This window comes from Benincasa hispida, chromosome 8, assembly GCF_009727055.1.
Source record: "Benincasa hispida cultivar B227 chromosome 8, ASM972705v1, whole genome shotgun sequence".
NCBI lineage: Eukaryota > Viridiplantae > Streptophyta > Magnoliopsida > Cucurbitales > Cucurbitaceae > Benincasa > Benincasa hispida.
In genome coordinates, this window is record NC_052356.1 from 48,373,414 (window position 1) to 48,390,460 (window position 17,047).

The window sequence follows — 17,047 nt, forward strand, 5'->3', positions numbered from 1 at the left end:
ATTTGTATTCAACTTTAAATTTTAGAAGATTTGAAATTTCATGGATTAAATTTCTAAATTTAAGTGTATTGACAGAAAACTCAAAATTCAAACATTAATTTGATATACGGGATGGAACCATTTGTACACATATATATTTTTAAATAAATGGAACCAATGTGTCAGAAAAAAAATGATTTACAATAATATTTATTAAGGGCAATTTTCAAAAATTGAAAAATTATAAATTATTTAAAAAATTCTTTACAATAATATTTATTAAGGAAAATTTTTAAAAACTGAAAATTAATAGTAAAAATTTAATTTTTTTTTTATAGAGGTTGGCAGAGGCCGACAGAAGTCTATCAGTCTCTTTCATGATAGAAACTGATCGCTGATAGAAGTCGATCCGTGACTATCAATATTTTTTTTCTATTTCTATAAATAATATGATAATTTTTTTCCTATATACAAAAATTTCTCTATTAAAATAATACTTCTAACAATGGATGAAAAATATGGGGCAAAAAAATTTTATAATTAAGAACACAAAAAATTTAGTATTCCCTTTAATTTTACTAATATAATATCTTCCATTGTGTAGTTTACAGCGATCAAGTGAAGAGTGCCAATAATTTTTTTCTTGAATGTATACATAAATCAACAGTTGATTTAAATAGAAATTACCTAAAAGATGGGGTTTAATGGTTCCACCTAATATTTATTTATTTATTTATTTTTAATTTGTGTGACTACTTTACGGGTGTTTTTAAAATTTAAGTCATGTTTTAAAAATTAAGAAAAAAAGTTTCTTAAGACATTTTTATTTTTTAAATTTTATTAAGAATTCAAATACTCACTCTAAAAAGATTTTAAAAAAAAACATGATTTTAAAAAACTGTGACATAATAAGTATAACTTTCAAACAATAAAAACAAAAAACTAAGGTTGCATTTAATAATATTTTCATTTTTAATTTTTTTTTCGAAATTTATTTAAATTTCTTTCGAACCGTCATACTATAGTTTTCACATTTCTTACAAAACACTCGAATTCAAAACAAAATTCTAAAAACAAAAACAAGTTATTAAAACCACGTTTGGTACCTATTTGGTTTTTTGTTTTTGTTTTTCAAAATTAAGCCTATAAACATTATCTTCACTTCCAAATTTCTTCATTTGTTATCTACTTTTTATCAATGATTTAAAAAATAGTCAAATTTTGAAAACTAAAAAAAATAACTTTTAGACCTCATTTAGTAACCATTTGGTTTTTAGTTTCAGTTTTTTAAAACTAAGTCTATTTTATCTATATTACTTACAATGATTTACTATCTTTCTTAAGTACAATGGTTGAATTCTAAGCCAAATTTCAAAGACAAAAACAACTTTTTGAAAGCTACTTTTTCTTTGTTCTCAAACTTTGACTTGGTTTTTTAAACCATTGGTGAAAGATATATAACAAAAAAAGAATCTTGAAGGTGAAAGTAGTGTCCATAGGCTTAATTTTAAAAAACAAAAACAAAAAAACAAAATAGTTACCATTCAAGACCTTAAAAACTTGGTTTTGTTTTTAGAATTTGACTAAAAATTCAACTATTGTATTTAAGAAAAAGATACAGATCATGGTAAGAAATAGTGAGAAAATAAATTCAATTTTATTTTTTTTTTAAAAAAACAATGAAATGGTTACCAAATAGAGCCTAGAACTATTTGTATGTTTTTTTTCTTAGTTTTCAAAATTTGACTTGATTTTTTAAAATATTGATAGAAAGTGAATAACAAAACATATAAACTTATATAATTAATATTTAGAAGTTAAAATTTAAAATAAAATAATCAACAAATGAAGTCTAAATAATCATCAAATAATACCTAACTAATTTGAGGAAGATAAATAAATGAAATGAACACAGTCAATGAAATTTGCAATGAATAAAGCACACAATCACATATTATGATTTTCTTTTTTGAGAAAGATCCCATATTATAAATTAAAAACGTTGATTGAGAATTTTTTACTAATCACAAGTTATTACAGTCATTTCTCAAATTAATTATAGAATTATAATTAATCAAATTTGAGACTAATTAAAAACCGACATGTGTTCTAATTGAAATTGCAGATAAAAATTGGTCCATCTCACTAATGACATGTTTTTGTCATGGTCATTAGATTGAATAAACTGACTTGGTTTATTTAGATCATAATGATTTCGTTATTGTTATGGCCCAAAGACCAACAAAAGCTCAAAATTCACCTAATTAGGTTGAAGGGCCATCTAAGGCCAATCTCTCATTGCCATGGAAGACTTTGTAAATAGAGGAACTCTTTATTTCATGTTGGAGGTTTTGAAATATATAAATTTTCTAAGTTTGAGGACTAGAATCTTTTAAAGTTAAAAATATTCTTCTAAGACTTCAACGTCAAGAAAATTGACGTACTCTATCTCTTGAATGGAACGTATACATTCAAGAGAGATAATCATCCAAATTTATATGAGTTTTCACAGAGGAATATATTATATATATGAGTTCGTTTATATCAACCTACCAATCTACTTAATTATTGTTTCTACGGTTTCTATGAACACAAATTCGTTCTATGATCTAACTTTGAAACTTTGTGATTGTTAATTTTATTAGAAATAACCATATTTCGTTTTCTCTTTTTCGACTTGATCTATCAATACTTCCAAATGTCAGAGAAATAAAATTTAGAAAAGGTTTAAAAATACTATTTGGGTTATAGACTATAATTTCATGTTTGTTTAATTTTGTTGTTTTTTTAAAATGTCAATTTTGCTTTTAAACTTTAAATTTATGTTTATAATTTTGTTCCTAAACTTTCAAAACATCATCATTATTTTGTGAAGCAAAGTTCTTGAACTTTTAAAGAACAATCATTTTGGTCATTATTAGATCATTTTTCCATCAATTATCTATCTGCCAAATATTTGTCTCTGAGATATATCACTTCAAATCATGCAACATATTCAAAACTATGTTAGTAATTTGTTGGAAACAAAAGAACAATGATTAGGCGTAGTCTGCTGCATCAAATTTCATATTCCCTTTCCTCTAACAAAAAATAATATTTTTTAATCCTTAAAAAATAAATTGTCACATAGAAATTTTTAATTTGGTAAAATAGTGGTTGCAACCAAGTTTTTTCCAAGTCAAGTTATAGACAACGAGACCAAATTAATTATTTTATTTTATTTTTAAATTTAAAGACTGAAATAATAAATATAATTTGAGTAGTATAAAGACTAAAGTTAGAAATCAAAATAAAATAAAATTCGAAAGTCTAGTTAAAAGAAAAATATCTCATTTATTTATATCAAACAATCCACAATTTACTAAAAGCTTTTCCAAACACTCAAACCAAATTAAACCACAGCGAAATTTTCAAAAACCAATTTACTATTTGTTAGAAAAACGTTTATTCTTCCATATAACTAAGAACGGCCATTGTAAATCTAAATCCCTCATCAATAATAGATACCTCAACATTAAACAATAGTTTTTTTCCCTAGGAAAATAAGAATAACTGCAAATTTACTAAGACCATCGGATATGCATTTGGTTATTTAAAATTAGCTTTTTTCCCTTAAGTTTATATAATGATTTTATTATTATTATTAATTTATTGGAGAGCGTTTTTTTTTCCTGCCGCGGTTGAGATTTACATTTTTTTTTTTAATTTTCTTCTTCCATCTGTCTTATATTCATTTTTTTTTTTCTTTTGTCTTTTTCAAAATCAATTTATATTCCGAATTTTAGATGTTGTATCAATTTTAATCCTAAATTAATAACTGTATCAATTTAAATTTCAAACCAATAGTTGTATCAATTTAAATCCTGAATTTTTATAAGTGTATCAATTTAAACCCAATTGTTTCAACCTAAATCGTTCATTATGTTTTATTTGGATACAAATGTTTAGAGTTTAAATGGATATATTTATGAAAGTTTAAGGTTTAAATTGATATAATTATTAGTTTGAAATTTAAATTGGTACAGATCTCAAATTGCAAGATTTAAATTGATACAACTCCAAAATTTAAAATTTAAATTATACAATCTCCAAATGAGGATATAAATTGATATTTTCCATCTTATTCCCAACCTGTCTACCTTTTTTCTTCTCTTTCTTCTTCTTTTAATGTTTACTTTGTTTTCTTTATATTTTCTTTGTTTTTTTTAACTAAATTTATTTCTATTTTAAAAAAAGAACTAAATTTAGAATTAATGCTTTTGAAAAAACGTTCTTTTTTTTTTCAGTCGTAATTTTTTCTAACTTGAGTTTTGAATTCAGGTAATACTTTGTTTGTTAAATTCATTTTTTTTGTTTGATTATTTTTTAACTTTTAGGTGTGGAATATGCCTTTTTTTTTAATTTTTTTTTATTATGAATTAGTAAAGTCTTGACTTTGATAAAATTTCGAAATCATTTTCTTTCTTCTTCTTCTTTTTAGATGTTTCATGTTATATTTATTATTTTGAGTCTGTTAAATTAACGTTAGTTTGATTAGTTAATTTTTTTTTCATGATTTAATAGTCGAATTACCTAAGTCCTGCTCTTTTCCTAAGAAGTCGGCTTGGTTACATATAAACCTTGTAAATCATTTAAACCAGTAACATAGCAAAATAATTATATTATAGTTTAGTTAATTAATTAATTAGTTATAGTCCGTTAATTCAATCAACTAATTAATGGACTAAAACTACAATTACAATTAATTTTAGTCAATTAGTCAATTAACTCAATCTCTAGTTCAATTTATTTCAATATATCATGGATAATAACATTGTAGTTTTAGTCTATAATTGTAGAAGTTTGTACTTTATATTGAATTCATTATAATTGATTAATCATTTTAGTCATGAGATCATGAACATTGTAGTTTTAGTCAGTTGTATAAATGTGTGCTTTATATTTAAATTAATCATAATTGATTAATCATTTTAGCCATTAAATTGTGAAAAAATTAACTAATCAAACCAACATAAAATAAATAAACTCAAAATAATAAATATAACATGAAACATCTTAAAAAAAAAAGAAAGAAAGAAAGAAAGAAAATGATTTTGAAATTTTGTCAACTTGACTTGACTAAATTAGAACTAAGAGAAGCATATTGTACACCTAAAAGTTAAAAATAATCAAACAAAAAATTTTAAAAAAAATAAAAGAAAAATAATTGAAATTTAACCAACTAAGTATTACCCAAATTCAAAATTTGAGTTGAAAAAATACGAATTCAAAAAAATTAGAGAAGAATTTTCACAGATAAAAAAAAATGTCAAACTATTAATAAAAACAATAAAAAAAATATCGATAGACACTGTTTAGTGATTATTAATTTTTCTCACTGATGAATATTGATAAACTTCTATCAGCCTCTATTAAAGAAAATTTTACCTCTATAAAAAAATTATTATTTTGTGTAAATAGTTTATCTTATTTTTCTATTTTTTAAAATTCCCTAAAATAACTTTAAAACGTTTTTTAAAGCATTAATTCTAGATTTATTTTATTTTATTTTTTTTTTAAAAAAAGAAATGAATTAGGTTGAAAAATAAAAAATATAAATAAAACAAAGAAAGCATTAAAAGAAAAAGAAGGAGAAGAAGAAAGGAAGATATGATGGATTTTTTTTTTAAATAATGTTTTTTTAATAAATAATGACAAAAATAGGGTTGGAGGAAGTATTTTAAAAAATAGGTGTTTTGGGAAAGTATTGACAAAATTATGGTAGTGAAATCGTGTACCCGGTACACGATTTCCATGTGGCATACTCGTGTACCCGGTATACGAGTACCATTTAATCCAGTCAGTTGACTGGTTGATCGGTCAAGCGAACTCGTGTACCCGGTACGCGATTCACTTATAATTTTTTTAAAAAAAGTTAATTGTTAAACTTAACTTAATTCCTTCGTTATTGCTTATAATTATTTTTTTAATTGTTAAACTTAATTATATATTTAATTTAAAATGAAAACATCTTGCACTCATATTAAAAAAAGTACCATGATATTAAAGAATATTTACAATTAGTTCTTTTGAGATTTCCATTTGAAAATGATACAATGTGGGATTTAAAAACGACCCACTGATTCTTACTCCTCATGGGGGTTGTCTTCGTGTCCTTCTAAATTAGGTTCACCCTGTTGTCGCTGTCGTCTACGACGAATACGTCTTCAATCGGTGTCAACAATATTGAGTTGTCTTGTTTGTTGAATAATATTTTCTACGTTGACCAAGGTATGTTGACACATTGAACCCAATTCTGGTAAGTTGTTCTGCACTAAATATTGTTGAACATCGCCGATAAAATTATTTAGTAGAATTAAAAAAATATATTAAACAATATTCATATTATATATATGGAAAATGTCTGATTTTAAATCTCTTACCATGAAGTAATAGTAAGCACCGTTAGGTGAGATAAATCACCTCGTGATCAAATTGTACCAGGGAAAGTAGTCGTCTGATACAGCTGGCCCATCTGTCAATTCTCCCTCTGCACAACGATCACGTCGTCCATGCCAGTAGGTTAAAAACTCCGCATGGATTTGACGTCAATCTTGGTCGTGCTTACCTCTTAAATCGATCTGGTGTAGTGCTGGGAGTGTATAGGACAACGAAGGTATCGTTTGTCGCATATCGAGCTCTCTCAACACACGATATAGATGATGCCACTCTACTATATGGAAACATATAAGAGGGCTAACAGTCAACCAGATGTCTTCACCATCACGACAATAATCAGACTGTCTCTTATACACATCTAGATGTGTATAAGAGACAGTCCAACGCTTGTGCATTGGAAGCCCGACAAAGTTCTCTGTACAACCATGCAAGACATGCACCACCCCACGAGTATGTACCAGCGCTGTCTCTTATACACATCTAGATGTGTATAAGAGACAGATAAGAGGGCTAACAGTCAACCAGATGTCTTCACCATCACGACAATAATCAGGTAAGGATGACCAAATCTGTGTGTATGACGTCCAAATAACCTGACAAAAAAAAAAAAAATAGTATACATATAAATTTTTTTAAATATTCATTTATATACATATTTACTACCTGATTGGGCGTCAGCATGTCGAATATTTTTCTATACACGAGCAACATATTTGCTGACTGTTCAAAGGCAACTAATATACCACTCCATCTAAAATTATAAAAAATACAATTAATTTATATTCTTACATAAAATGGTAACAAAATAAATGTATAAATAATCCAATACCTGTCTCTTATACACATCTAGATGTGTATAAGAGACAGGCTGCAGGATGTATGCTCGTGCGTACCTACGTACGCTGATGTCGTCAGCATCGGGAGGTAATTCGGGAAACTGGGACGCCAACCAAGGGATACTCAATCTTGATCCTTTCAGATCCTCTGGTAGAACACCTAAGAGCTCTTCACAAACATTCTTCCAGTCATATTGTAGTGAGCCTGTTAGTGGTTGCCCGTCCACTCGTAACCCAAATTGTACGGCAATATCCTGCAGCGTTATCGTACATTCCCCACAGGGCAAGTGAAATGTGTGGGTCTCTAGTCTCCAGCGCTCAACTAGAGCAGTAATCAGGTGCCAATCAAGCTGGATGAAACCAATCTGTGCAACCCCAAGAAAACCTGCCTCCTGAATATATGGAATAATGCGGTGATCAAATGGGATAGTATGTTGTGCAGTTGCCTCCCTCCTCCGACAATTCAACATTATAGTGGAAGAACTATCCCATACTGTCTGTGAATGATGCGTGTTTTGTTGGTATAATTGTACAACAGGATTAGAAGGACCAGACTCCATTACCTAAAAAGTTCAAATTATATTACATAATAGAATCGATAACATAAAAGATACACAAAAGTACATAAAAAATACAATTATATAAAATAAGTTTACTACATAAATTCATTATAAATACATAAAAAATACAATTACATGAAATATACAATTACATGAAAATTATAAATATATAAAGAATACAAATACATGAAATATACAATTACATGAAAAATATAAATACATAAAGAATACAAATACATGAAATATACAAGTAAAAAATAAAAATAAAAATAAAAATCCTAATGACCTGAAGACGACGAAGCACCCAGTGTACGGTGTGGACAAGTACGTCTGTTATGTCTTTCTCTTGTACAAATTGTACATCGCACTTTTTGGCTTGCTTCTCTCCAATCCATTTCATTATGAATGCACGTACTTTTTGGTCAACCTTGTTCTTTGAGTAAGTCCGCATTTGGACGAACTTCTGTAAATGATAATTCTAGCCAATAATCTGGGTGTTGAATTGGATGGAAGCGGCCTTCATAACAATGCTTAAAATTGGACAATTTGTAGCATTCATCAATAAGTGGTAGATATGTCATATGCATGTAATTACAAACTGCAATTACATGAAAGCATGGAATCTTGAATGATTGCCACTTATTTCAAGAACATGTCCTTTCTTTCAAACTTAAAACTTGGGTGTGTTGTCCTTTGTAGGGAGAAATCATACTTATGCCAGTTTGTACTTCGAAAGTTTGACTTTCCCTGTCAATGGATGTTACCGTATGTGCCGATGCTCGTTTTTCCCACCTCTTCAGTTTCTTTAGGGCATATTCTATATATATATCCCCACGATTGAGTGCTTCACTGATTTCTTGTCTCCGGCGTTCAAAATAAAATATTGTGCGATATAATGTTAGCCTAACCCAAGAAGTAATGGGTAACATTCTAGTACCTTTAAAAACGTCGTTCATGCATTCAACTGCATTGCTGGTCATCCACCCATAGCAGTATCCACCATCATGTGACTGTGTCCATTTTTCTAAGTTAATGTCTGAAAAAAATTCAAGACATTCAGGGTGCAATTGTTTCAATTCTTTCATGCACCGAATGAACTTACGCCTCTGGGTTCACTCCAACCAATTTCTTCATTATAATTGCAACAAGAATGCTCTTATGTCTGTCAGAAATCAAGCAAATACCTAGGTAACATATTCACGCAATGCCCACAAAAACCATGACCAACTGGACGAATTCTCACCTTCTACGATAGCAAAAGCAAGGGAAAATATATGTCCGTTTGCATCAATAGATAAGGCTGTCAATATTTCCCCTTATACTTTCTGTATAGATGAGTTCCATCAATCTGAACCCTTCTCTTGCCGGACCAAAAGACTAAAAAACTCGTCCAAAAATAGTCGTACATGGCACATCAGAGGGAAGGAAAAACCAGTCTGTTTGTGTTCCTGGATTGTAATGAACAATAACACTTAGCCAATACAGAAGCTCCAAATATGATTTCTCCCAATCGCCAAACACAACCATTAACGCTTTTCTCTTGGCTTGCCACATTCGTCTATAATTGACATTATAGCCACATTGTCTTGTAATGGCTTCTTGAAGTAGGGCCACAGGTATTCCAGGATTAGCTCTAACCAAAATTTGAATTTCGATACTCATAAAATTTGAATCCAGCTGTGAATGATCCTGTGTCAACTCTAAAAAACAAACATGAGTGTTCTCCTTGAAGTTTTGTGATTTCGAACATCCCATGAGTTCTGCACCGACATGCCCATAGCCTCCAAGCACAAACATCACTCCAGGATTTATATTTAACATACTAAAGATCCTGATGTGATTCCACTACGACAATTTCGTAGTGTTCTGTCACACAATATTTTTTTTGCAGCAAGCTGTAAATCTTCTTTGGTATTAAACAACATTCCTTTTTGTATTAAACTACAGTTATCTACTCCTACATTCCTTTCTTCCAAAGTAGACCCTAGTTCACACATTGAATTTGTCATTTCCCAATCTATTTGGGTGAACATTTCTGAAGTTACCAACTCAAGATTATGTTCACCACTACTGTCGTTTCCAAATAATTCATCAACTTCAACGTCGATGTCACTATCTCCATCATTTCCAGGTTCCAGAATTACTAAATCTTCAGGATGCATCGACATATTTATTATGTTTTTTTCAACTGTTATAGTTGACAAAAAATATGTTAATATGTCAACCCAACAAACTCTAATTTCTAAGTTTAAATCAATCTTACATAAACTATACATATAAGATTTCTAAGTTTAAATCAATCCAAACAAATAAAAAAATGTAAGATCAGCCCAAAAACATACATAAACTAAATCATACATAACATATACATAAACTAAATAATACATAAACTAAATCATATATAAACTATACATAAACTAAATAATACATAAATTAAATCATACATAAACTATATATAAACTAAATCATACACAAAACTATACAACATAAACTATATATAAACTATATAATATACTATACATAAACTAAATCATACACAAAACTATACAACATAAACTATATATAAACTATATAATATACTATACATAAACTAAATCATACACAAAACTATACAACATAAACTATATATAAACTATATAATATACTATACATAAACTAAATCATACACAAAACTATACAACATAAACTATATATAAACTATATAATATACTATACATAAACTAAATCATACACAATACTATACCTGTCTCTTATACACATCTAGATGTGTATAAGAGACAGATATAAACTAAATCATACACAAAACTATACAACATAAACTATATAATATACTATACATAAACTATACATAAATTATACATATATAAACTATATATACACTGTCTCTTATACACATCTAGATGTGTATAAGAGACAGATTCAGGCCTTATCGTGTACCCGGTACATGATTTAGGTGTAATCGCGTACCCGGTACATGATTTAAACACCTATTTTTGGGAATACTTTCTCCCAACCCTATTTTTGTCATTATTTATTAAAAAAACATTATTTTTTTTAAAAAAATCGATATGTTGAGAATAAGATTGAAAAAACAAGAAAATGTTAAGAAAAGATTGAATATAAGACCGGCAGAGAAAAGAAAGAAAGAAAGAAAGAAAGAAAGAATTTACAAATCTCAATGACGGCAAAGGACAACCAAGGTAATACTGTATTTCTAAATTTAAGTTCTTCTACTACGAGGAATTGTTTGGGACGCTGAATTGAAATAAGATGTTTGAAGTTCATATATCTGTGAAGTTCATATGTCTATGTTTAGGATGTAGAGTTGAGTTCATATGTCTGGATATCTGATGCAATTTTTTGAACTCTAAATAATATGCTTTTATGATTATTATTTTTGTTTTGAAACTTTTTTATTCAACAATTCTACCCATTTTTGTTTGAATAAAATTTAGATTACAATTTTTTCTTTTAATTTTTAAAACTTTTCTTTCTTTATTTCTTTCTTTTTTTAGACTATGAACAACAATTAACTTTTTACATTTTTTTTTATAGAAATATGGTTAAATAAAATGAGAAATTAAGCTAAATCAAAACTTTTGATTCTAGCTAAATTTTCTCTATGAATTTCATTATCATATTTTTCTTTTTCTTATTGTTGCTCTATATTTTTACTATGTCATGAATTTTTTTAATTAAATCTCTACAATCATCGTAACAACTAATGAAATGTTACCATATTTCTTCAAGAGTTTCACTTTCATTTTCTCTAAATTTGGAGGATCATTAGTGAATAAATATCTATTTTTCACTAATTCTTGCTAAAAAATGTTCCAGAATTTTTTTTTTCATTTTATGGTTTTTTATATGTTATATACTTTTCAACTATATACATACTTTTCGTCTAAATATTCTTAACACTCGTTTAATATATGAATTCATTACGTATAAATATTGTACTTAATGTAGATAAAATAATGTTTTTTATATAATCAACAACCTTACAACACACTTTAACAGTCATCAGTCTTATAGTAGTCGGAAATGGTTGTCGAAGTTGATTATCGAATATGATTTTTGTTAGAGTTTGTAGTCGGAGGTGGTTTTCAGAGCCTAAAGTTGGTCACATGAAGGTGTATTGGAGTTGGTTGTAGGTGGTTTTCAAATCCCGGAGTTGGTCAGGCAAAAGTGGTCATCGCAGTTGATCATCGAATATGGTTTTCGCTGGAGATTGTAGTCGAAGGTGACTTTCGGAGTCTGAAGTTAGTCACATGAAGGTTGTATTAGAGTTGGTTTTTGGAGTTTTTCGTTGAAGGTGGTTGCCGAAGCCTCGAGTTGGCTGTTGGAGTTGCTCACTTAAAGATGATCATCAAATGTTATTTTCATCGAAGTTTGTGATTAGAGCTGGTTGTCGGAGCCTAAGAAGGTGGTTGTCGGAGTTGGTCATTGGAGTTTATTTTTGGAGCCAATTGGTCGTTGGAGTTGGTAGTGCAAAGGTGGTCGTCAGAGTTGGATCACCGGAGGTGGTTGTCGGAGGTCAGAATTGGTTGTTAGAGTTGATCGCGCGAAGGTTGTCAGAGCTCAGAATTGGTCGCCGGAGTTGTCATCGGAGGTGGTTGTTGGAGTCTGGATTTTCATCATTGAAATTATCATCGGAGATAGTTGTCGGAGCTCGGAATTAGTCGCTAGAGTTTTCATCGGAGGTGGTGGTCGAAGCTCGAGGTTGGTTGTCGGAGTTGTCATCGGAGGTGGTTGTCGGAGACTGGAGTTAGTTCTTGGAGTGTGACAATGGTCGATGGGCGGAATCATTGAAAACTTGGGAAGAATGGAGAGTTGGGGTGCGTTAGTAAAATATACCAACTCAACTCCACCAACATTTAAAGTTAGTGGACCAAACAACGAGTTGGTATATTATACCAACTCATGTTGGTGAGCCAAACACCCTCAAAATATTCTTGAAGGTACGATTGTCTCTCAATCCAAAGATTTCAAAGCACAACATCGTGATCTTGACACGCAAAAAAACTTCGGTCCTAGTGTTTCACTCAACGGACCAAACTTCTACCTAACATGAATCATTTTAAAAGGAATAAGTAGTGGGGGTAACAAGTTGATAGGTGCAAATATTGTTTATAACCTTAACCTAAAAAGAAAAAAGAAAAAGAAAAAGAAAAAGGAAAAAAACCTAATTGAGTGTAGATTATCTCATTGCCGCCAAATTACTTCATCAGTTGGTAACACATCTTTCTACATTTTTTTACATTACAATAAATAAATAAATAAACAAAGCTTGAAATTTAGTTTTTTTATGAGTTGTTTCTGTTTAATAACATTTTTTTTTTCAAAAAAATTTGGGTGCAGTTTCATAATGGAGTTCTGGTTACACTTAATTAAAAATGGTCAAATGATAATTAAAATTAGTTATTAAAAATTATTTTTGTAGTGTGGCAACAATTTTGTATTCTCCAACAAAAAGATAAGAAAAATTAATTTCAAATAAAAGACGGCAGCAAACAGAGAGAAGGTTTGTATATTTCTTTTTTCCAATTTCCTTATAGAAATAAGACAACAATCCAATACATAAAATATTATCCTCTTTCTCATTCCATTTATTAGAAATAAATAATCTCATACGAAAAATGATGATAAATAATATTATTAATAATAAGGTTTTTGTACTTTGGATTTCGTTTATTTTGGTCTTAGTACTTATTAAATATTAATTTTGATCCTTAATTTCAATTTTGGTTCATTTTAGTCTTTATATTTTCCATTTTTGTTCATTTCGGTCTCTGAACTTTAATAATCATTTTGATCCATTAAAAAGGAAATAAAATGAAAATGAAGAGACCAAAATGGTCACATTTTGAAAATATAATTATCAAAATGAACATTTTGAAAATATTCGGGCTATTGGTTTATTTGCGGTTTCCTATTTCTTGTTTGCGGTTTCATATATTTTAAGAACTAGAAATAATAACATGTTTGATAACCATTCCTCTGTTTCTTAAAAAAAAATAAATAATATTTGGTAACTATTACTTGTCGTTTCTTGTCTTTTAGTGTATATATATATATATATATAATATTGAAAAGGAAATTATCAAAAGTTTATATCGTTTAATACAAATAAGTCTCGATGCACAATTAAATACAAAAGCAAAATTATATATATCCTTCAAATGTTGTTCAAATTTGATTGAAAATATCATCTCTAACTCAAATCATTAACTTAAATAATTTCGACTCACATCTAACTCAACTACACTACTTTAAAAATTTTAAAATCACAAAATATTGAAAATACGAAATTTAAAAAACAAAATAATATATAAATCAATTACAATTCAATATTAAACTAATACGTGAATAAAAGAAAGTTAAAGAGATATTTGAATAGGATATTGAAATATAATATAAAAATAAGAAATTTATCAAAGAAGTCAATTTCTTTGAAAAATAAAAACTAGAAACAAAAAACAAGAAACGAGAAACGTTATAAAAAAAAATCCTTAGAAATTAAAATAAATTAAAATTAAAAGTGTAAGCAACAAAATAAATCAAATGAAAATAGGATTTAAACTTAAACCAAATTTCACGAGGATGACGTGAAGGAAAGAAGTTGGGGATCAGTTTCAAAAACCTTCATATCATTTTCCTCCAAATTCACCCACGCCTCGATCCCTTCACCATCGCTTGTGTTCACAAAAAGCACCACGTTCTTGTACGGCCGCCCAGGGCTGCAGACCCACATCGGTTTTCCCCAACCAAAATCCGACTCATAAAGTGGAAAATTGCACCAGCCCGTGAAACTAATCAGTTCCACTTCCCCAGAGTAAACCATTTGGCCCATTTTCATTTTTTCCCTCATCGTTTTCTCTGCATGTTGCAATGTCTTTATATAATGGCCGTCGATTTCGTTGATTGCGTTTCTGATTTTTGCAACTAACGACGGGAATTCTGGTTCCTCGTCGATTGGGGCATCGGCGGTGGCGAACCACCAGATGTTGCCGAAGGAGTGCGGCGGCAGCGGTGGGTTGGTTCGGTTGCGGAGGTTGACGGCTTGGATTACGGCGAAACGCTTTGCTTTGGTTGGGGGTTTTTGATGGGCTAGGGCTATGAAACGCTTCCAGAAGAAGCCGGAGACGGATTCTACTCGGGAAGGAGGGCGTTGGTTGAGGAATAATTCGTCGGAGTTGGCTTGTTTTTTTAGAGCGGCGATGTTGGATTTGTTGAAGATGAATCTTCTTGTTACGATTTTTTGCATTCGGGATTGCCGTTTGTTGCCGCCGTGGTTTTCCATTGGTGGGAATAGCTCCGCCGCGTTGAATGTCGGCACCACCGGGTACTCTGTTAAAATAATAAAAATGTATGATTTTTTAACTATTTTTTTTTGGAGTAATTATGTATAAGTTGAAAATAATAAAGAATTAAATATAAAACGAGAAGTGGTTGTTATTTCTTTTTCTAGTTGATATTGACGGAAAATTAAACATTTCCCAATTATTTATAAATAAATTGTAGATATGAATTTAAGATAAATAATTAGTGTATTGTAGACTGTATTTTATTATGTTTAAGACCTGATTGGAATCTCATGATTCGAAGGATTCCAATTCATAATAGATTTAAAAATTTCATTATTTGACACGATAGGAAATAGAATGATTTTAAAATTCGAAATGATTTCAAATCCCATTTTTACATAAAACACTTTCGTAGATTAGAATGCTCGGATTTCATAGGATTTCATAGGATTTGAAAGTAAATTACTTAATTAACCTTGTCAAATTCTAATTTTCAACTAACACGTCATAGTTAAAAGTCTATATTAGTAAAATTGTTAACTTTTTTTTTTCAATTACCTTACAAACACAAAATTTAAATATATCCATCTCAAATCTTTTTCTTTCCAAACAAAGTAATTAGTTTAAAATCATTTCTTGGATTTCAAATTATAGGATTTAAAATCATTTTTTAACTTTCTTGAATTTAAACGGAGGATTAAAAATACACTTTTTTTATAGCATGTTTGTGAATGATTTAGAAATGGACAAAATAAAATGTCATTTTTAAAATCACTTTGATCCATGGTTTTAATCATCCAAAATTGAGTTGGATGATATGAAAATTGCATTGAAAATGGTACAAATTGAATATTAAATTAATTTTGAGTAATTAAATTCATATTTTGAAACAATTTTGAACATGATCAAAAAACGATTTTAATAATTTCATATGTTTAATCACTTAAAATTATTTTAATTTTTCATTTTATATTTTTAAATAAAAATTTTTATATCATCAAAATTGATTTTGAACGATTAAAAACAAGTTTTAAAGTTATTTTTTTTCATCAATCTCACACTTTTTTTAAGAAAATATACTTTTTACTTTTTATTTTTTATTTTTTTATTTTTTTAATAACATATATATCGAAACTTTTGATATCAAAGTTGATAATACAAACACTATATCAATTAAACCATGTTTATTTTAGTGATATATATAGTTTTTAATTTGGTAAATAGAGAAGTTTACGTTGTATCTCTATATTTTTCAATCATGAAAATTTTAAAAAGTAAATTATAACCATTTTAATCTAAGATAAATTAAAGAAGAAGATCTTCTCCTCTTTTTAATCACACGAGCAATCATCAGATAATAGGTACAGTTTATGCAACATTCTTTGTTATATAATAAAAAATAATAATTTTTAAAAAAAATTATTTATCACACGATAAATTTTTATTAGTTGACTGAATATGCTACGTAAAGATGAGTATGGTCCATAAAATACTTTAATATTTTTTTGAGTTTAATTCTGGGACACTCAATTTTTTCAAAAAAAAGTTATTAAAAATTAATTTTTGATGTGGGTAAAGAAATGAGAGTATGCAATAGGTATGGAAAAAAAAAAACTTAGGTGGGGGCTAAAATTGACAGTGGCATCAAAATTATTTACTTTTTTGTTTTTTAAAAATTAAATTATTATTATTTTTTGTTTTATGTAATAAATGAATAGTTGAATATAGGTAGCATTGATTCATTAGCTTAAAGCTTTTATCTCTACTCACCGTTGTCTCCACGACAAGTGGCGGCCCAAGCCTTAGTGAACAAGGTGGCAGAGGTGCCGTCGACGATCTTATGAGTAACACAAAGAGCAATCACAACACCGCCGCACTCAAACACATTATACCGAACAGCCAAAATGCACTCCCTTTCAAGAACCGC

General features: G+C 28.7%; 1 protein-coding gene across 1 annotated transcript in view; it reads right to left on the bottom strand.

Moving 5' to 3' along the window:
- Positions 1-14,330: 14,330 nt before the first annotated feature.
- Positions 14,331-17,047, bottom strand: part of LOC120083539 (stemmadenine O-acetyltransferase-like) — a 3,346-nt gene continuing 629 nt past the window's right edge. The window contains 2 exon segments of the mRNA XM_039039333.1: positions 14,331-15,163; positions 16,891-17,047. Of these exon segments, the coding sequence (XP_038895261.1) occupies positions 14,409-15,163; positions 16,891-17,047 (912 nt within the window). The 3' untranslated portion in view covers positions 14,331-14,408.